Here is a 21,499-nt window from a genome sequence, read left to right as displayed (position 1 = left end):
ATTGTTTTGATTGTGGTAACGTAACGGAAGCGGGTAAAACCGGTATTATACTTAGGTACTTGTCAACAGTGTTAACAATATAACAGTGTTACAATTTGTCTAACTAAAATAATTGAAATTTGTTCTAGATTCGATAAAAAGAATTGACAAGAAATATTTAGTACTTACAATTTAATATTCTGATGTAGCATTTGTTCTGTGATACCATTGTGTTACACCCACCATCGTTTAGCATAAATTATTGTTGACCAGACAAAGAGATTCTAACCATTTTAAAAATGTAATTAAACCCCTCTTGATGTATTTAGGTTAGGGAAAAGGATTTTAATTTAAATAGACTAATCACGTGGGTCGCAGTTAGGACATAGGTTATGATAGAGTAAGAGTAAAATAAATATTAATCTTAAGTTAATTAATTAATAGTATGAGTAATATAATTAGAGATAATTTAATATTTAATACAAAATTGATGAAGTAAGTGTTAAAAGGCTTGTTTATTATATAAAACCAAACTAGATAGTTTTATGTATAAATGAAACCATTTTTTAAGTAATTGTTTTATCTAAGTAGGTATGATTTGTTTCGTTTGAACATAGTTTAGATGCTAAATTCTGTATATATTGAACTACACCCGCAACTCTACTCGCGTGAATACATATTTAGAGATACCTTTAGGTTTTTAATATGCAGTATGACCGTTCCATTTCATGCCGCGTACTAATCTTTACTGTAACGTCCTTACAAATGTTCGTAATATATAGCCAAGCTCGGGCTTTCCTTGGAATTGTTTTCAATCTGTTTAATTTATATCGTCATACGGGTTCGAACCTCGTGCTGCTTAAAAAACTGCTATTGTTACACGCGGGAAAAAAGGCATTTACGTCACCGGTTTGAAACGAGTGATTTTACTGTTTATTTTTATTCGTAATTTTTTGCAATAGATATTACCTTTTAACTTAGGAAAAAAAATATTTTAGTAATAACATGATCAATATAACGATGGGTAACGGAGCTCGTTATAGAAATAAATTAATATTTAAAAATAATAGAAAGACGTTTGAGTAGCCAAATAACGAGTTACCAAAATCACTATTTCGTTAAACACCCTGGAACCAATAATTTGGTTATTTGACACGTAGCTGGTTACTTCTTCTTGGCTATCAACTCTGGCAGATGATATTTTTGTGGATCAGTACATCGGCACCATCATATGCATCATTCAGATCCTTCAGTGTGCAGATGGCAGGATGTAGGCCACAAAGGCAACCCATTTCCGTGCTATGACCGCACCTGGACACGATTTTTGAAGTGAAAACTTCTTCAGCGGCGTTATAGACTATATTTGATTGTTAAAAAATATTGAACTCGCTTCAATTCATGTAAACGGAACAAAAATTCATAAGACCGGCAACCGGTGTCCGCATAGATAAATATCTATGGGTGTCAGTTTAATTTGAAATTCAAGTTTTCACTTCTGTCGGCACCGAACCGTTCTTTTTTTCTGCAACAATCAATTAGAGTGCTGAGTGTATTTAAAGACTTTCAAGTCGGCCATGGTGGTCCAGACAAAAGGTATTCCGAACGAAAAGTTGCAACTAAAACGAGTGACGTTAAATAACGCCCACGTCTAGTTATTGCTGCAAGGTACTTTATATGTAAATCAGGATGCCTCGCACTCTGACGCTGCATTGCAGCCTGGTGACCCACAATATCACATTTTCAGACAATTTACATCCTCATTATGTTACAGTTAATGGGCATAATGGTTTTATTTAAGAAGGAGAGGAGGTAGGTATAGTACAGGTATTCATGGACTGTCTTTAATGGGTTTCAGGGCAGCTGAAAACTGAGGATAAACAATAAAATACGAAACAAAATAAGATAATAGAAATGGAAAGGTGAATGTAATATCGCGAATTTATGATGGTGAAATCGATAGTAGTGGTAGTGCGATGTAAGATAACGACACATTATCCCTTCAGTTTATAGCAAATATTAAATTTGCCTGTTATCTTAAATTAAATTGATTCTTATGAAATAAATGTGAAACGGTTTTCATACATATTTTTCGTTTATTTTTACGTGTTAGCAGCGTATCGTTATTTGATTATTTAAATTAGACAAAGTATCTTCATGATACTTTTGCTCAAACCAGCTACTTTGCGTATCTCTGTTGCGGGGCTATATGGGTAGGGTTGGCGCTCATCATTTACTAAGAATTGTTTTTGGACGACTGAGGTGAAACCCCAATTTTTATAAATAAATCACAATCAAAATGTCAATGAAACATCATTATACACAGATAGAAATATTATTTTAATCAATATAACGTGTTAGTACGATATAACAAAAGATAATTGTGCCGAAATCCACAAAACTAACAAACTTAGAAATAACAGGATCAACAGACGTAACCACAAACCCCAAAGAGGAAGTTTTAGTTCGCCATAACTTATTGTTTTAGATCCATATACAATATATTCTGTCGTGAATGTTATAGAAGTGTATTTTTACTTGACTATTCACGCCAGTTACTGGATTTGAATTAAATGTCTGACTTTAATTTTAGAAAATATAGAGAAATGTGTATCATTTCTAATAATAATAGTATGTAGTATCTATGTAATAATAATAGTATGTAATATATGTAGGCAATTAAAGAAAAATATTGAAAGTGTAAAAGAAACCATGAAGTTGAAAGGCGTGTCTAATGAATTGGCAAGTGATGGAGCGAATGGAGGATATTTCTAAAATACTGTGCTAAACTACTTTTAACATAATAAAAACAGATAGTGTAACAAAAACGTACTGGTAAAAAAATCTACTATTTGGTAAAGACTGCGATAAAGTCGTCTTAAGTACTCATATTTATCTTACTTTCGAGAGCACGGCGGCACCACAGAAATTGCCTTCATCTACCCACACACTTCCTGCCTTTTACGGTTTAATGTCACAATTCGTCATAAGTTCTTCGTTCCTACGTATGATACATACAAATAATAATCTAGGCCTGTTTTTAGGAATATTAGTTTCGTATGTGCATCGTTGTTTTTTCCTCATTATTGGTCAAGAGTCAGATACAGGGCAGATTTTTATGAAAATTATATTTAAAAACTATCTAAGGTATGTAACTGTCTAAGGAAAATGTCCCCTAAACTTAAGAAAATTACATTATTAATCTTCTACAAACATTTAAATAAAATTCAAATACCGTTACCAAAATAAACGTTTCCTGTAAACCAAAAAATGAACCACCTTGTCCAGATTTGTAGTAATTAATTTATGTTTGTTTCTCTCAAATGTTTCTAATTTAATTAAAATTTAAATTCTTCGTTGATTTTATGGTACCTATACAATTTCTTGGAAATTCGTAATTTGAAAGAAGTATACAACAATCCTGTCAGTAAAACATTACGTAAATTTTAAATTGTGGTTGGCTGACTTTGGCATCCCTAGTTACTTATATAAAATTAAGAAAAATATTTTAATCCATAAACTAGTCTATCAAACATTTTATAAATTAGATGCTGTTTTAAGAATTAAATAAATATCCATTTAAGTGCAATCAAGTTTGTTTGAACATGTTTTTTTAATATGCTTTACCCACATACTGGTTAGTAAATCTGAATAATTAGTATAATAGTTAGGTGCTTTGTGCGCATAGTATCACATCATGAAAACTTTATTTAAAATTTTCTTAATTTCAATCATATTCTATACTAAGAGTAGATGGAGGAAAACGGAACCGAATAAAAAAGCTGGTTTGATGAAATTTGAGTAGAACTTTGCAGGTACAAAGCTTGCGTTTTTTAATTAATTTCCGTGTTTCCATCCCTGCGTATGATTCGTATTTTCAGCAACTGCTGACGTCATTTTGGGGACTTTTCGTTTAGCAACTTGGCGGTGGGGTGTTGATTTTATTAATGCCCTATTGAAAAGTGTGGTGTTATGCGTCTGTTTATGATAATAGCAAAATGAGAAAACAAATAAAAATAAGAATTGGATTGATAATTAACGTTTGAGTTTCTGTCAATGTATTGCATAGGGGATTAAATTTAGAAGTAAGCTTGAAAATCGGGTACATTTAGGGTTTTCGGTGTAACTTATGCGCAATCATTTCAAACTTATCATCAATCTGACAAAGAAACAATAACACAGATTTTATTAGAAAATTAAAGCTCATTAAGAAATTATTCAGCCGAAGCTTTGCTATCATAAGGATTTCTGAGAAATTTTACTTATCTGTTGACCTGTTTTGGCATCATCTTCTTGCCAGACTTAAAACTATATATACACAACTATATTTTCTAGACTTTTTAATTTATTAAAGCACCTTCATTTTTACCTGTAAAATATGCGGATAGCAACCAGATATTTCATTCATTATAGCGTATTCAAAAGAATGAAAAAGCTCAGTGTCTGCCCCAGTTGCGATTTATATGAAGCGGTTGTTTTAAAATTTTGTTTGGGCAAAGGAGAGAATTCTCGGCGGAATTATTTTGAAAGTTAAATTGAGCTCAGTTTAAAATAATGGTAGGATTTTTCTTGACTCCAAACAGGCGGGATCTGCGCTTAACTGAACTGTTGCGTAGTCTAAACTTTCAGACTGCGACAACAACGATAAAGTGTTTGTTCTTTGACGCTGGCCTACTATAAATAAAGCCTTTGGGTATATTCTTAGAGATAAGTTATAAGATGCTTGTGTTGTTTACATTTTCTTCGTTCGTTTTAAACAAATCTTTATTATTATGTTAGCTGATTTTTAAATTACGAGTAACTCCAAACACGCACAAACAAACGTTGACAAAGCCAGAATTGTTTATACTCGTAGCAAAATATAACAAAAATCCAAAAAAATATTAAAAAATAATTGGATATTTTTTTATTTTTTTCAATAACTTGTATATTTCAGTTGTCTGCTTTTCTCTGAGATTATAATGTTGAACTTTTCATATTGGTAACACAAAAAAAATTGTGACAAATATATTTTAACTATGCTATCGCGGTTGGTTTACGTTAAAAATTTATAAAAATGTTTCCTTTCTCAAAGCTATTGATCAAGCCACTGAGTTGGAAATAATACCGCTCCGACGAACTTGAGTCTAATCTGCGATTTCTGCAGGAGCCATAAAACTCCATTTTGATCGAGCTTCTTGGCAACATTAATCTTTTACATTGTAGAATATTTTACGACACAAATTTTGTATCAATTGTAGGTATGTCACACAAATTTGACAAAGTTTTACGGTCGGCTGCCTGGTTGACATCAGCGCTTTTATTATTTTGTCGCCTCCTACGACATCTGCATAAAGGGTTAGATTGATCTTATTGTATTGTAAATAACAAGAAAAGTTGTCATAGAATTTATCTTTGAGTCATAAAAATCTAATAGCTATTTATCTTGTAACTGGTTTATTGTTTGTAGTTTTTATCATGTTACAAAGAAAAAGTTGTTCACAGTCGATGTGAAAACGAACATCAAAATTTCGCGAAGCGCTCATATAAATGAAACAATAAAAAGTCCAATTTGACATAAATAGATAAGCCGAGGAATAATAAAAACATAAGCTATAAAAAAGTGGATTGCGTAGCGTTCGTAGCAGGGCTACGTCGTAGCAGGTGCTACAAGGGCGTGTAGGCGCTCTGGGATTATTATCACCGCAGATCCAACCCGAAAAATCCCTCTCGGCGCACGGTTCCCGGAAACCGGAAAGCCTATCCAACGGGTTATCATTTCAAATGGCCGTGTGACGTTTCGCTCCTTACTGTTTTCATGAGAGTATTTGCCATCGTTTATCAGTTTTTTTGTCATTGGATTGTATGAAAGATAGATTTGATTTTCTAAATAGTTTTGGTTTTTTTTATGTCTATTTTATCGTCGTTTTATCTGTTTTTTGTTTGTCATATTTTGAATGAATGGGGATATAGATTATTCTGTCCCCATTATTTTATCAGATCCGTTTGAAACACAGCCAATCGGCCGGTAAAACCTTTTAACAGTATGTCATGTCTAGCGTATTCAGAAGTATTCCTGATAGCTTTCTATAGCTGTAAGCTTATAAGTTCAGCGTTCTCTATAGACTGTAAAAAGTTAAGGCAAAGATTTTGCGGCCGGCTGCCAAGACAGGATTTAAGTAATTAGAAGGATATAGCAACCTGTCACTATTTGAGTTTTTATTTTATCATTAAGCGAAACAGCTCAACGTGGCCTTTTAGTCTTTTGGCTCTCCACCCCGCAAGGGAAATAGACGTAATTATAAGTATGTATGTATGCGTGTTAAAGGATTGTTTATAATTACGAGCCTTATTACAAATGTCCTTGTCCGTACTATATGTACATGCAACATTTCATCGAGATCGGTTCAAGAGGTAATAAATAAACTTACTTTGGCAATAATAAACAAGATAGGATTGAGTTACGATATGGTTGGATTGAATAGACTCTGTGTGATTTTTTTGTGATTTTATATCTCTTTTTCATTATAAAGTATTTCCAATTTCATGCTTTTTTAGTTTTAATTAATTGGCTGAAATTCATCGAAAGTATATTTAGAATTATTAATAAATCATGAGAAACAACAAATAAAAGACAAATTTTTAGTAAAACAATTTATTTTATTCAGCTTAAAAATGTAAATTTACAAAACATTATATAGAATGAGATCAGACCGCTTTGGCACAATTTGAGCTGTTAACAAATCGATTAGATTGTCTTTAATATATATATTATGCATATAATACTTAGATTGATTTAACAATAAAACAATTTATATCATTATATTATTTTCTAAAAGAACATAAAGTTTTGAAAAATATTAATAACTAATCTAAATTTCAACTTTGGCAGAAAAGAGTATTGTTACGGCAGTAGTTTATTTCATGTATTTACAATTACTTATATATATATCATTTTGTTTTAATTTTACTTATCTATTTTATGAAATGTCTTCGTATTTCTAATTAAAGTTTATATGTATAAAACATCAATTTCTAAGTATATTATTCTAAGTCAAAACGTACTTACAAAAAACATTAGATGAGTTTCTAAACTCGAACGAGAATTTATACAGCGATGAGAAATTTGGCACAAAAGTTTTATTTCTTTGGCTCGCGCGGAGTTTTGTAAATATCATATACAACTACTTGAAACATTTTTCTAGTAATGAAGTGTAAATTCTGAAAACTCAATTGTTCATGCTGTGAAATACATTGCACAACAACTTTAGGATATGATTTTATTTACATATTGTCTATGACCCTTTTCATTCTTTTATTTAGTCACAGTTCACTTAAAGTTTTTTGCCTACACATCGCTGGGTGGCGAGGAGGCAGAAGCTGGGCGCTAGTGTAGTTGGCTCTTGGTGGTGAACCCATAGTGAAGGTAGGGCGAGCTGGCGCCATCCCGCGCGCCGCCCGCGCCCGCCGCACTGCCCGCCCCGCTGGGGCACTTCAGCGCGGAACGCAGCTCGGATGCCATTTCCGAACACAGCGATGCCTACGCGCATGACACATATAGTTTAATTAATAAGGCGACTAAAGGAATAGGTACATTCATCCACGTGTAGCTTTACTATGATCCAATAAGGGACAAGTTTCCCTGCAAAAAATTTCCCTTGTTAGATTGGGTAAGTTAGGATTTTACATAAATTTTAATACAAGCATACATAAAAACATGGCTCTTCTCATGTAGTCAGAAACTTCGTATTTACACTTGCTACACTATCCTTAAATAAGTCTCTCGCTTTAACCACATTCATTATTCTCTTCATGCATAAATTACATGTGAGGTAAAGCCCATCAATAATCTTTGCAGCCTGCGACGGCATTTAACACGATTACCAACTATTTTATGGCATTTTGTAATGAATATTCATGTTTGTTTTTGTTATTAATTTGTGGATAATTTCACATGGTTGGGAGTCTCAAAACTGAGATATAATAGTATGGATTTTGGATAGCCCGATTTTATTATATCCGAACCTCGGAGTTAACACTGGAAAAATTATAAGGTAGTTGAGATTGGGACTTTCTCAGAGAAATCTAAATAAGTGGATTTTTATAGAACGTATACATAAATTAATAAGGAACAGAACAATTACCTCTTCCTTCTAAGTCCAGCCGCAAGAAAATTAAGCAAATTTTAACAATTACATAGAAAATAAAGTGCCTCATATGTATACCTCTAGCTACTATTTAATTCATTTACTATGAAAATATAAATTCTAGCTTATTTCAACACATGATTTGTTCTAAATAGAAACACAACTAGTAAATACTGTTCGAGAACTACATAGAAATATAACAGGAAATATTTGTGAAAAGTTATTCGTAGTTAATACAAGTCTTTCTGCATATAAAATGTTTCAGTCGTAGGCGATCGTAGCGCATTCGTAGGATTCTTATTGTGACATACTTTATCACACACAATAAATACACTTACATGATTATTAATATACTCAAAGTACATAAATTACTACACAAAAAAATCTAGATCTCATTAAAATAGATATATTATTTTATATTAAAATGGATCAAACTACTGAGCAATTTTACGAAATCCCAACAAATTTTACCTATATTTAAAAGTAAATCTAGAACAAACAATTATTGAGTTAAATAAAAAAGGCAACAACCTTATCTTATAAAATCAAAAACGATATTAATGATTATCTGAAACGTACTTTTATTAGGTGATTGTTCAAGTTTATTTATCAAATGTTATTTGTCAAATTAAGCCTCATCTACCTATAGGAAATTAATTAGTTCAACCACATAAAATATCAATTATCATTGTTAACAATCCAGTATTCTGGATACTATACCACTGTTGATTTCAATTATGATTCCTAGAAATAAAAAACAACATCATACCTACATTTAGTGAATTGTTATCCAGCAAAATACAAAGTGAGAAAGAAGATAAACTTCTTTAGAAAAAGGAGAAATGAAAAATGCTTGTTGGTTTTTCGTACAAAATTGTAATATTTAAATTCATCTTCCTAAAATTAAAAAATGTGTCTATGCGTGTGTGTCTGTATGTGTGTCCGTGTGTTGAACATACCCTCTCATCCACAGCGACTTTCCTGGACTTCCAGACGAACTCGCAGACGGCGATGACGCAGGCCACCCCCATACCTCCCATGAGCACTACAAACACACCGCCAACGTTCGCCAAGCCTAGCTCGTTGGCTGTTGATGATGACTTTGACGTTTCATCCTGAAGTAAACATAATATATTTATATCTGACTTTTTATCCAGCTTTACTACTAATATAGGCCACTCTTCTGGTAGAGAAAAGTGATCAAGGTCACATGATCAAAAAAATTCAGCTCTAATGCAATTAAAAAGAAAACTTCAAATTACTTCTTTTTTGTAATTATGTCGCGACTACGGGATAAGCTTACAAACTTGGGATTCTTTTTTAGGCGATGGGCTAGCAACCACTCACTATTAACACTTACTATACTCACTCACGATACTCACTATTTGAATCTCAATTCTATCATTAAGCCAAATAGCTGAACGTGGCCATTCAGTCTTTTCAAGAATGTTGGCTCTGTGTACCCCGCAAGGGATATAGACGTGACCATATGTATGTATGTATATACTTCAAATAAGATTTTGTAAAAGTTCATCATTATCAGGTGATCGTTCAATTTGCCAAAAATTTCTCTTATTATCGCTTTAAATCTATGGAAAAAATATGAGATCATGAAGTAACTCTACTCAGAATGTTATCCCGTATCATCAAAATATTTTAACTAAACACATTACATAAAAATAATAAATCCCCAGTAAAATATAATTAGCTCTCATAATAACGTTCTAGTCTGACCGCATTTACCCTGCACGAGCCGCCGCCACGTTTCTCCTTCCACCATTTTGTTTTGAGAATGTGCAATTTCCCTTCTTCCTGTAGTTTGAGAACGGCCCCACTTATTGCAGTACGATATGGAGAATCTAAAACAAAACGATATTGTTACTGCCTTTGTTTTAAAATGAAACTAAACAAAATATTGCAGTGAAAATTGAAAATTCGTTTTAATTTTATTTTGTACAGAATTCGTATATTCACGTTACATTTGCTTTTTCATCTTTATATATGACAGTAGCCAATGTTAGCGTCCGATTTTTCAAGCCTCTGAATGCAACAACATACTTCTGAAAAAAGTTTATAAATGTACAAGCAATCCTTGGAAAATTGTCCTTTGAAAAATGTTTTCTCGGAAATCTGAAATCTCCGAACTAACTACGACAAAAATAAATAACTTCAAAATAAAATTGAATGAATCAAAACTAAAATAGAATTTACTTGGCGGCATAGCAATCCCGTATCCCTTGGAATCGAGCATCCCTCCCACTTGAGTGAGGTCGCAGTTCCTCTCGACGACGTACTCGATCGTAGTGGATTCCATCAAGTACGCGTAAGCGCCCTTGCCCCTCATAACTCGCTCTTCGCCCTCCTTGTTGCTACTAGTGAAGACGGTAGGTCGAGCAGACTCCATGAACGACCACATTCGCTGGTATGTGGAGAAGTTTGAGTCCTGTTTTGATGTAAAATAGTAGCAAGGTTATTTTCTGTCTTTTGATCCGTCTTTACCTGTTCCTTAATTGCACCCAGATTTATTACTTTCGTTATAATATGAATTTTAAGTTACTGTATTCCTTTAGACTTATATTTCTTTTAATAAATTTGGAATTATCTTTTTAATTTCTGCGATGAAAATATCCTTCGATCATATAATATATATTTCTATTTTTATCTTAACCTCACTAGAGTTATATATCCGCCTCATAATATCCTCTTCTATCTATCTTAGGTATATCTCTATCTTCCCCTTTGTTATAGATTTAATAATAAAAAAGTAATATTTCCTCCTAATACATAATTAAATTTCTTTGACGAATATCCAATTATGTTGCGAGCCCGATTCAAGAGTCAATAAAAGTTTATGATTACATTTAATGCCGATATCAGAAGTCGCATAAAGAAAATGCGTTTCTTTTGTTTTTGTTTTTCATCGATAATGATAATGCGTAGCGTTACGTTGCATCGCAAATGCTTTGAAAGAACCGAGTAACTACAATGATAATTTTAATATTGCAAGTCCGTCGTTAAGTCTTAAAATAAATTAACATTATTTGCTCTCACCCTGAAAAAAGCAGCCGTAGATCCGCCTTTGAGTGCACCGTACTTGATTTTAGTTTGTTTGGCCAGGTCTTCAGCACTCTCTATGGGCGAGTCCATCCTCTCCACGGTCAGAAACGCAGCGAGGTTGGCAGTGTATGATGATATCATTATCAAGGTAAAGAACCACCACATACCCGCCACCATTCGCGTTGAAACCGCTCTGTTTGAAAAATAATTAGTTAATATTTTATGACTATGAGAATGGAAATTTGATGACTTTTAAATAGGTAATTGCGAAAAAAAAGTTGGTTATCATTATGTCTTATCTTAAGATGTTTTTATTTTATTGAATTAATTTTTTGTTTTATTTATTCATTTTGTTGATAGACAGCAGGTTATAAACCTGTAATTATTATAATTATTCATAACTAGCGACCCGCCCGGCTTCGCACGGGTGCAAAATTCAGAAAAAATTATACATAAAAACCTTCCTCTTGAATCACTCTACCTGTTACAAAAAACATACAGACACACAAACTAAAATAGCGACTTTGTTTTATACTATGTAGTGATTATTTGAAATGGTCACGCGAACACGTATATACTAAGAAATATTTATTTTAAAGAAGAGAAGAACAATCTCGATAAATCGAAAGATAATTGCCAATCAAATAACATGTCTACGGCAGTAAAATGGATTTTTCCTCGATTTCAAGAAATTGTCTATTTAATAGTGATCTTACGCTGAAAATATAAGTCATCAAAATGTGCCTTGGAAGCCTTTATTGATATCTCTGTGACCTGGTATTATTATGCTAAATAAAACGTATTAAATTAATTAAGAACCACTTTAAAAGTAGGTCAATAAAGAGATGGATTTCACAAGAAAATTATAGCAAGTAAACTGTAAAATTAATTCAAATTCAAACGAGAGTGCGAAATCGATCTCTGTAACTTAAACACTAAATTAATTCCAAACTTTGATGCAGCAAGCTATGGACACTACTCAAGCACAGAAGTACCTCTGGTGCACGGTGGAAAACACATTACCCTAGATATTCAATTAGCAACTAAATTACAAAGTCTTTAGCCAACTATGGTGGAAAACAAAGCTAGTTGAAATTGCCGACACGTCTCTATTTAAATTGGACGCTCGACGACTACCGATGCTTGAAATTCACAAAGGGCTGTGGTCGCTTTGAAACTAATTAGTGAAGGGAGTTCTTCATCCAAGGTCTGCAACTGAAGGCTACATTTCCTTATTATAGTATCTTTATAGCTATCGATTGTACAGATGAAGTTAAATGGAACCGATATTTGAGATCAAAGCTAAGTTTGCCTTTGGAATAGTAGCCGTCGGTTGTTTCGTTTGAGTAGGGGACTTACTTCGGTGCGATATCCGAACCTTGCTGCATCAATGATCCGATAGTGAACCACAGCGAGTTCAACAATGTGAACTGATTCTCCAGCATCGGCGGGTCTTCCAGGCAGTTCCGGGGGCTGTCCCACTCGTACGGACTGAACCTGCGCCCAAATACTGCCCGTCATTCACGTCACTTTCTGTTTCACCATTATCAACAGACATTTGCGAGTTTGTCAAAACTTCGTATCAGAGATCGGACTTGCTTCTTGGAAACTCAAACAACACAACTTTGTAATACCTATTCCGAAACTCGTATCATTGTACTGGTGAAATTTGATACCCCCTTTACATGTGGACTTCGCTGAGTTCACTACAGATTGCGAATGTAAGAAACTTAGTTTCCAAATCCGCCGGTATAACGGGGACTTTAAAATGTCTTACTTGGGCAAAAAATCACAGCTCTGCTGCATGAGGGATCCAATAGCAAACCAAAGGCAATTGGCGAGGGAAAAAATATTCTCCATTTTATCGCCATCTGAAGAGTGCGTTTGATGCCATTCGTAGGGAGTAAACCTATTAGAGTGAAGAACATTTATAAACCAATTCACCCCAATGATCAAAGTTTGCTAAAGCAAATAAATAATCTAACTAAAAATGATACATAAAAATATTGTTTTAGTCCGAAATGTTAATGATTTTTCTTCGATCTCGGCTGTTCTTAGCGGAGCAAGTTCTCAACAAGATTACCTAGAGTCAAATACTCGTTAGAACGATACAAGAAGATTCACGTTGCTATGCAGCATCTCCATATATAGAGGTATAGACATGAAGTAGCACCATCTTCCTATATAGACGTATAAACATTTAAACATAAATGGGAATAATATTTTAATTTAATCATAAGATGAAGATTATATGATGTAAAAAGTCTTTGCCTTCCATTAAACTTTTCTTTCTTTACGGCTTTAAACGCTACAATTTTTTTACGTTACATTAATCTTTTTCAACGTTATAATAGATATCACATACCTTGCCAAAATGAACAGCAATACCGACACACCTAAATACGCTGTAGCCATATAGATCCAAACATCCAGTGACAAGGGCGAAAGGAAGGAAAACAGGTTAGGTGGCTGTTTTATTGGCTTGCGGTACAGCACGGAAATTCCCAGGTTCATGAACGGCATTGTGAAGTCCACCACTTGTTCCCTGTTGGTGAAATAAATTAGCCATGATTCGTCCGCTGCGGTTTCGCCGGGAATTTAAATTCCGCGCATGTATTTCGAGCATAATTGGATTCGGTATAGCGTTACAGTGTAAGATTTGCGAACTTTACTGATGTCGATAATTCGGAACAGGAAAGCTATCACAAATATTTTTGATTTATTAAGTGTCGTGTGGTTGCCGACACTTTAGAATATGAACACTTAATTTTTCATATGTATGTCATAAAAGGCGACTAGAGGAAAGAGTAATAAACTTCTGATTTTAGTTGTGAGTGGAGCAACCTGTCACTATACAAATCTCAATTTTCAAGACTGTTGGGTCTGTGTATCCTCGCAAAGGATAAAGAAGTGATTATATGTTTACGAATTACGAATATTTTTAAAAGTGCTATGAAATAATAAAAAAAAAAGTGTATGAATTCAGACCGCTAATTTTTTTTCAGGCAATGAAAATATCAGTTTCTATTAATACATGAGAAGTAATATTATTTGCGATATTACGGTTATTTTACCGATAGTGACCGCTCAAATATTCTAGGTAGGTACTTACCTATCGTAAGTAATGGTTAGATCTGCGATAGCAACATCGGCTCGTTGTTCCAGCAATTCCCTTATCATTCCATCCCACTCTTTAGTTTCACGATTGTAGGAGCCATATCGACCGTCAGGCGCCAGCTTGAATGTATAATTGAAGCCCAGAATTTTAGATATCTCGTGAATGAGATCAATGGCGTACCCTTCGAATTGCGCGTTTCCAGTCAGCTTTTCACTGGCTTCCTTGCGCATACAATACGGGGCACTCTGGGGAACAAACATTGTAATGTTAAAACTGTTGCAACAAATGATAATTAAGTAAGCTCGAATAATCGTATCATGTATTTTTTTTAAGCACTTTTTAAATGACGGTATTTTCTAATAATGACTCTCTTGTGAAAATAATCCCTCTATAAATATTTTTTTTGCTATATATGCATGCAAGTCTACAGAACACCCACGTTCATATCTTCACGACGCTCATAATTTATGAACATATACGTGTAGGATACGCTAATTTCGCGTTTGTGGGACCCAAGAGAACCGTAAAACGTTCCCGAGAATTAATCTGTCTGTTTGATCAAATTTAATACTTACCAAAATTGTTGTGACAATAAGCGTTTTATTTTGAAGTATCTCGACTATCTGTTTTTGATTCTCGCCGTAAGATCTCGTGTAATTTACCCCCTCTGAGGAGTTCCAAGTTCCAGCCTTTTGAAGACCGTCCCTTGTCAGTTCAATTATATCTAGAGTGAAATCGCTTCGGAATCCTTGATGGTCAAACTTTATAACTCCGGTTAAGCCTTTCATTTCAACCTGTTCATTGAAATAAACGAGTTTCGTATTAAATTGTCTGAGAATTTTGAATAAACCGAAGTTTTTTTGTGGTAAATATAGAAATTTGTATAAATAATGTAAAAGTCAATCAAGTTAGTATATCGACTTACAATTTTCATGTAATTGATGAGACTGTAGCCATGTGGCCAAGTATCTTCGGCTTCGCATGAGAGAGGCCTCACATCAATTTGCTGAGACGTGTCTAGATCATGCAAGGCTTTTGCGAACAGATGTACTGCGTCATACATAAGTGCTGTTTCCGTCTGTCGATACAAAATATACGTAAGTAAATTTTTAACATGATTTCATGTCCTGGTAAATAAATATAGAAGAACATATTTTGGATAGTGTGTGTGATATTATTTTGAGTAAGAGCTGTGATTCTCAATCACAAGCCAGGTTTCAGCAAAAGTGTCTTGTTTTCTCTAACTTCTAACAAAATTCGTATGAAAATTTTGTTAGAAGTTTGATGTTAGGTATAAGAGATCACACTGTGTCTCAAAAGACGCGCTTTTAGTTTATTTTGAATCGAATCACTGGAAACACGATGTAAAGGAAAATTTACACATAACAAGAATCTTAGAAACATTGTCAATAAGTGAACTGTTACTATCAAAGGAAAACACTCAGAGATCGGAATAGAAAAGGAATAGCTAAACAAACGAAATTAAGTAAAGGAAAAGGATCACTTTGGTTCCGTTCATATTTAGTTAACAATACTTTTGCCTTTCTAGAATAAGACCATTGTAAAATGGATTTTAAAGTAAGATTATGAGAAGTTGCGTCATAATAAGTAAGTGCAAACTTATAATACATATAAAAAAATATGGTTTGAACGATACAATTTTTATGAAAATACAACTTAAGAAACTTAACACAGAGTTTTCAGCAAATTTACAAACTGAATTTATCGAATTATGTTTGCTTCATATAAATAAATTTACTTTTGTTAACTTATGTATTATATTTGTACCAAAAATATTTTCACAAGATTAATTCACTCACCTTTATAAAGGTCATATTTTCCTGCAAACAGAACGAATAATTTAATGTTACCCTGTACTAAGTAAACCTATTGGTTTACTTTGATTGTCCTATGTAAATATTTCTTAAATACCTTAGCCGAAGTATGTCCTAGTTGTAATTTTCTGCCCTTTCTAGCTTCATCGTAGACCCAGTCCCTTATGACTTTTTGGACATCACTTCGTTCGGGGTCAAGTAACCTCAAAGCTGTGATGTTGGTGCCCCCATATTTGAACTCTTCTAAATCCACACTATGCAGGTCCTGTGTGAAAATAAAATGTATGTGAATATAATTTGTCTTTAATTATAGGATAAACATGCCAAAAAGAGTGATAATCTTTTTGTTGCTGCTTTTATAAGCTGTGGCGGCTTTGGTAAATATTGTCGTTAGTTGACCATTCCTTTAAATACTAAAGTAAATTAATTTGGTTGATGTAATCTTTTGTTGGTGGCGCTAAATTCGTCTTGGAGGTGAGGAGGTGAGGCGTGTAGATTGCGCGAATTTCGCGCGGGCAAAGCTGCGGTTTTCATTCATTAAACAAAAAGTTCAAAGTTGTGATTTTATAAAAGCGGAAGCATAATATTAGTGAAACGTTTGTAATCAATTTCGAAGAAGTATACCAGTGACGTGATAAGATAGCTGTGGTAATCCGACATCATCCCAATCTGTTGTGCTTGCTGAAGGACGTCCCTGATTCTCTCCGTGGCGCAATCCAGGACTATATGGGACTCCGCCGAGTTCTTTATTTGTTTCAGGAGTGGCCTGCGAACAACATTAATCCATAACAATACTTGTATTATAAATGTGAAAGTGTGTCTGTTTAACCTTTAATCACATCCAAACCGATCTTTATGAATTCATTTGAAATACGGAGAAAGACATAGGGTACTTTCTACGCAGTAAGAGCCGTGAGCGAAAGCCAATAAATAAATACGGGACAAATTACACGGATTGAGTTAGCATCAATTTAATTTGGACAATTCTGTTATGAGAACCAAACTCAACAACACTATTTTTTAAAACAAATACTTATGTGGATAAAAATCCAAGACCCAAGCGTATCACAAAAGTTATTTTTCCATCATGCCCTGGCTGGGCATGATGTCGAACCCGGGATGTCTTAACAAACAAGCTCACTGCCGCTGCGCACAGAGGCAACCTTACACAAACGTATAAGTCGCCAACAGACTGAAAGGCCGCGCTAAGTTGAATGGCTTAATGATGGAGTGATGCGATTCGCATAGTAGCATGTAGCCTAAAAGGAGAATCCTAACTTAATAAAGGAACAACAGAGTGTGAATAATGTGCAACTTTTTGTACAACTTCAAACATTCAGCAGTAATGCTCTCAAGTATAAGTAAAATTGTGGTCGTTACAGGTTATGAATGAAAAAGTTTTCAGAGAAATGATTTTTCATAAAAAAATTAAGATATCAACCATGTTTACATTATGTAAAGTACGTACAAAGTATGTGCTAATTAGTATTTTTAGGGTAGATTCGGCTTAGGATTCTGAAGAACTTTTTTCAGTAAACAAGAAGTGAAATATGGAGAAAACATTGTTTCCCCGTACAAATAGGTATTTCTGACTGGTTGACTTATTTCTTTTTTACCATTATATTTATTTTTTACGTTAAATTAAATATGCTCTTCTTGTTGTTTTGGAATATTCTACAATTTATAATTTTTTATACTTGCTTAAATTTTTAGGTTAAAATTTGCACCTTCAATAATTTAACTACATTAGACTCAAAAACTCGAACAATACAGAAAAAGTAATTTTTCTGATTAACCGGGGACCTAAAACCCTTACAAAGTGTATCATATACACAATAATTAATAAACACATTACAATATAGTGTATCAGTATGCAGTGAGACCCTGAACAATTAATCTAACTAGATTTAGTGCACACCAATTAATAAATCAATTACCTGTAATCATGAGAATCTGGTAGCTGCCGCACTGCCACTGGCAGTTCAGAAGGGCCATGTGCTTTCAGCAACTCTTGAAGACGAACCAACCCATCACTGTTTTCATACACTATGGTGAAGGATTTCCAGCCCCAAGCTCGCACCAAGTCCACATAGGCCTAAAATAAACTTCGGATTACTTTCAACGTCATTTCGATATGTTTACAACAATATATAAAAACGAGTCTGACTGAACCTAACTTAACCTTGTGCTTGTGTAAAAAGTAACTGAATTTTTTTAACGAAGTGATTGAGCAAATTTTGTTTTTGAATATTGGGTATTTGAAGAAGCACTATTCGAAAGTATAATAAAATGTACGTACAAATATTTGAACGGATTTTTTAGTTCCTTTCGACTGACAAGTATCTATTCTGTATTCGATTTAGTTTGCGATAGTGCCTCGTGTACTTACGCGACTGAGCGCCGCCGGGTGGGGATAAAGATTGACAAGGCAAGATTCCCGTCGCGTGCGATAGTCCCATCTGGTCTCCAAGTGTGGCAGTTCCATCGTGTCGCATATAGATTGCACATGAGCAGCGGCTGGGGCAGATTGCGGTCCAAATATTGCGGCCACGCCACTCCGCAGTAAATGACACACTGTATAAATAAACAACACCCGGTATAAACATTGAATTTGTTCGTTGTAATAGCATTCCGAATTTTGCGTTTCGTATGGTGATTTTACAGCAGTTGATTTAATGGAATTTAAAAATTAGTCGTGTGTCAAAATTTTAAGATATACATAATGACTGTTCGTTATATCTATACTAACATTATAAAGCTGAAGAGTTTGTTGTACAATACAAGTACAAGCAATCTCAGGAACTACTAGTTCGAATTGAAAAATTCATTTTGCGTTGAATAGATCATTTATTGAGGAAGGCTTTAGGCTATATAAGATCACGTTGCAACTAAATAATGGAAAATGTGAAAAAAACGGGGAAAATTTTTTATCCTTGAGGGCTTCAATAATGCCCAAAATAATTATTCCACGCGGACGAAGTCGCGGGCACAGCTCGTAATAAATATGAATTACTTCGGTTACTGAGCAAGTATATAATTATAGAAGGATCGTAGATTTTGTCAAAAAGTTCTGCGATGAACTGCCAAATTTATTTATACCATTTCTTTTTACTTTACTTTCATAAGGCAAAATTAATTTACCCGGCATGTCAACACACAAAATTTAATATGAATCACACGTCCATAGCAAAGCCACATCAAAATTTTAATATTCAGGACTGCTCTAAGTAGTGAATTCATGGTAATGAAGTTTCGTCATCGTTAGGACGAGCATATTTTTTACGTATTCGCCATTATATGATATGTACAAATATTTTTAATAAACTCATTACTGTTGCAAATTTTGTTTTATAAAATAATAATCTTGTAAAGAAAAGTGTCACTTTCAAACATTAAAATTTTAGTAGATATATGAAGTTGACAAGAACTTGTATTCAAATATCGAGTGTTGGCACCTTTATAGATAAGATCCATCTAATGGCTTCGTTACAGACGCAACTGGGTTAGTATTTTCTTCTTCTATTGTTTTTTCTCGATGTGATTATTTTTATAAAATAGTCTTAGTTATAACATAACATACCTCTCTTAGAAGCATGGAAGCTGTCTTGAGGTGAGATGGTTTCGACCTGCGCCAATAGCTTGGCTCTTGGAAGGACAGCTCTATCTGCGTTTACGCGTTCTACCGCGTATCGAAATGCCACTTCTTGTTTATCATCTTCAGGATGGAAGAGACCACCTAGTATAGATAATTTTTTTTAGCATTCTTTTATTTAATATTAATATAATTTTATCAATTATATGACCGTTTTCATGGCATAAAAGAGTTTCATCTTCGAACTAATTAAATTTCACTTACCTATTCTTATTGTATCTGGCAGGGCAGAGAGGCGTCCAAAAAATAAAACGAACAGAATCGCTTTCATTCCTCTCATTCTGTAACAACGGAGAAACTTTTACAATATAGAAAGTTTTGGTGCAGTCATCAGGGCCGTTCTGTATCATCTGACCGATATAGCCCACTGAAGTGTAATAAAGGTAGAATTTATTATTAACTTTGTGGATAAGAGTTTATTGAAAGTGGATGAATTGGTATAAGAAATAATAGAGAGGCAGGTAAGAGGAAGTTAAGTAGTTGGTAGTAAATAAATTTATCACAATAGCATATTCCAAACACTCATTAATGTGTATTATGTGATTTCAGTGGAATGAAAATATCAAATGAGTAAATTAAGTGTATGAGATTGTAACAGCGAATTTAAGGCAATGTTTTACAGCAACAGGGCTGTAAAACATAGCCTTAAATTGTGTTTAAAATTTTAGTTAACTACTTATTTTATTTGAATATTTAGTTCGCAGTAACCCGGTTCGAGGTTTATTATTCATGTTAAATACATTTTTGTGCAAAAACATAAAAAAGCTTAAGAAAAAGAAATCTTTTGCGAAATTTCTTCTAGTAGAAAGTAGGCCAGCCGCAGAAAAAATTTGAGAATGGCATAGGTACTTAGGATTGTAATAATAATATGTATAAAACTACATACAGTATAGCGAAGTGTATGCGTTGGTTTTATACATTACCTATGAATATATTTTTGAAATATGTAGGTATGAGGATTTGTTAATAAAAAATAAACAAAATACGTGATCTGCGTATCTTTGTGCACGTGTCGCTAAAAATGGAGCAAACAATGAATTCAAAGCCTTTGTTTATTTTGGTGGGAATACGTTTAGTAGTCATTTCATTTCGTATGGAAAACGAAAGGTTTTGTGTGGTTGTAGAATGATGACGATAACAATAGGTAAGTTCTCATAGCCAATGCCCTGTAAATTTTATCATATTATTTTCTTTATTCTACAAAATAAAACGACTGACTGACTTGCATAAACCTAAGTATTATCTTATTCTGTTTTTTTTTTTATAATTTTATTTGTGTCAGATCATATAGCGGAAACACCAATATAACAATATAATGACGCCATTATATTCCCTCGCAGGGACAGTGACAGTTACAGGAGAGGTTGACCGTGAAATCTTTGTCAAATTATTTCATGACACGTTTATCCTATACGCTGATTTTTCCAACATATACTTTATTCGATGATATATAATGTACATAAAGCACACAAAAATTACGATTGATAAGATATAGAGGTACAATTTTGAGTGAGTGATTTATTTTTCAATTTATGAGAATAGAAAATAGCAGAAAATTCCTTGTCAATAAGTTTCTGTTACAAGTTTAAGTTTGTCGTGAATGTATAAAATCTAGGGCGACTATTTTAATCATTATAAAATTATATCCTGCAAGACTCTCGAAGAACGTCGTTAAGCACTTTAAGCGTTGCATGCATACTCGTACATGCAATCGTATACAACATTTGGTCGTGGT

The 21,499-nt window shown here is 33.7% G+C and overlaps 1 protein-coding gene across 1 annotated transcript; it reads right to left on the bottom strand.

Moving 5' to 3' along the window:
• Positions 1–6,971: 6,971 nt before the first annotated feature.
• Positions 6,972–20,041, bottom strand: LOC106135880 (glutamate receptor ionotropic, kainate 2). The gene is made up of 16 exons (XM_060945399.1): positions 19,969–20,041; positions 19,693–19,848; positions 18,502–18,686; positions 18,050–18,207; positions 16,737–16,878; positions 16,210–16,377; positions 15,203–15,355; positions 14,853–15,071; positions 14,272–14,522; positions 13,525–13,704; positions 12,937–13,068; positions 11,154–11,352; positions 10,314–10,545; positions 9,846–9,961; positions 9,062–9,217; positions 6,972–7,495 (listed from the first exon to the last, which is right to left on the bottom strand). The coding sequence occupies exons 1-16, from the start codon at positions 20,033–20,035 to the stop codon at positions 7,343–7,345; spliced, it is 2,667 nt and encodes an 888-aa protein (XP_060801382.1). The 5' UTR covers positions 20,036–20,041; the 3' UTR covers positions 6,972–7,342.
• Positions 20,042–21,499: the final 1,458 nt, after the last annotated feature.

The sequence above is a fragment of the Amyelois transitella genome, chromosome 8 (assembly GCF_032362555.1).
Source record: "Amyelois transitella isolate CPQ chromosome 8, ilAmyTran1.1, whole genome shotgun sequence".
Lineage (NCBI taxonomy): Eukaryota > Metazoa > Arthropoda > Insecta > Lepidoptera > Pyralidae > Amyelois > Amyelois transitella.
Note: the sequence above shows the minus strand (reverse complement) of the source record. Positions and strands in the feature narration are given on the sequence as shown.

Coding starts and splice junctions, on each gene's coding strand:
- LOC106135880 (XM_060945399.1), bottom strand. CDS start 20,035: ATGAAAGCGATTCTGTTCGTTTTATTTTTTGGACGCCTCTCTGCCCTG. Junction 19,849..19,968: donor GCCAGATACAATAAGAATAG/GTAAGTGAAATT, acceptor TATCTATACTAG/GTGGTCTCTTCCATCCTGAA. Junction 11,353..12,936: donor AGCTGTGATTTTTTGCCCAA/GTAAGACATTTT, acceptor TTTTTCAAACAG/AGCGGTTTCAACGCGAATGG.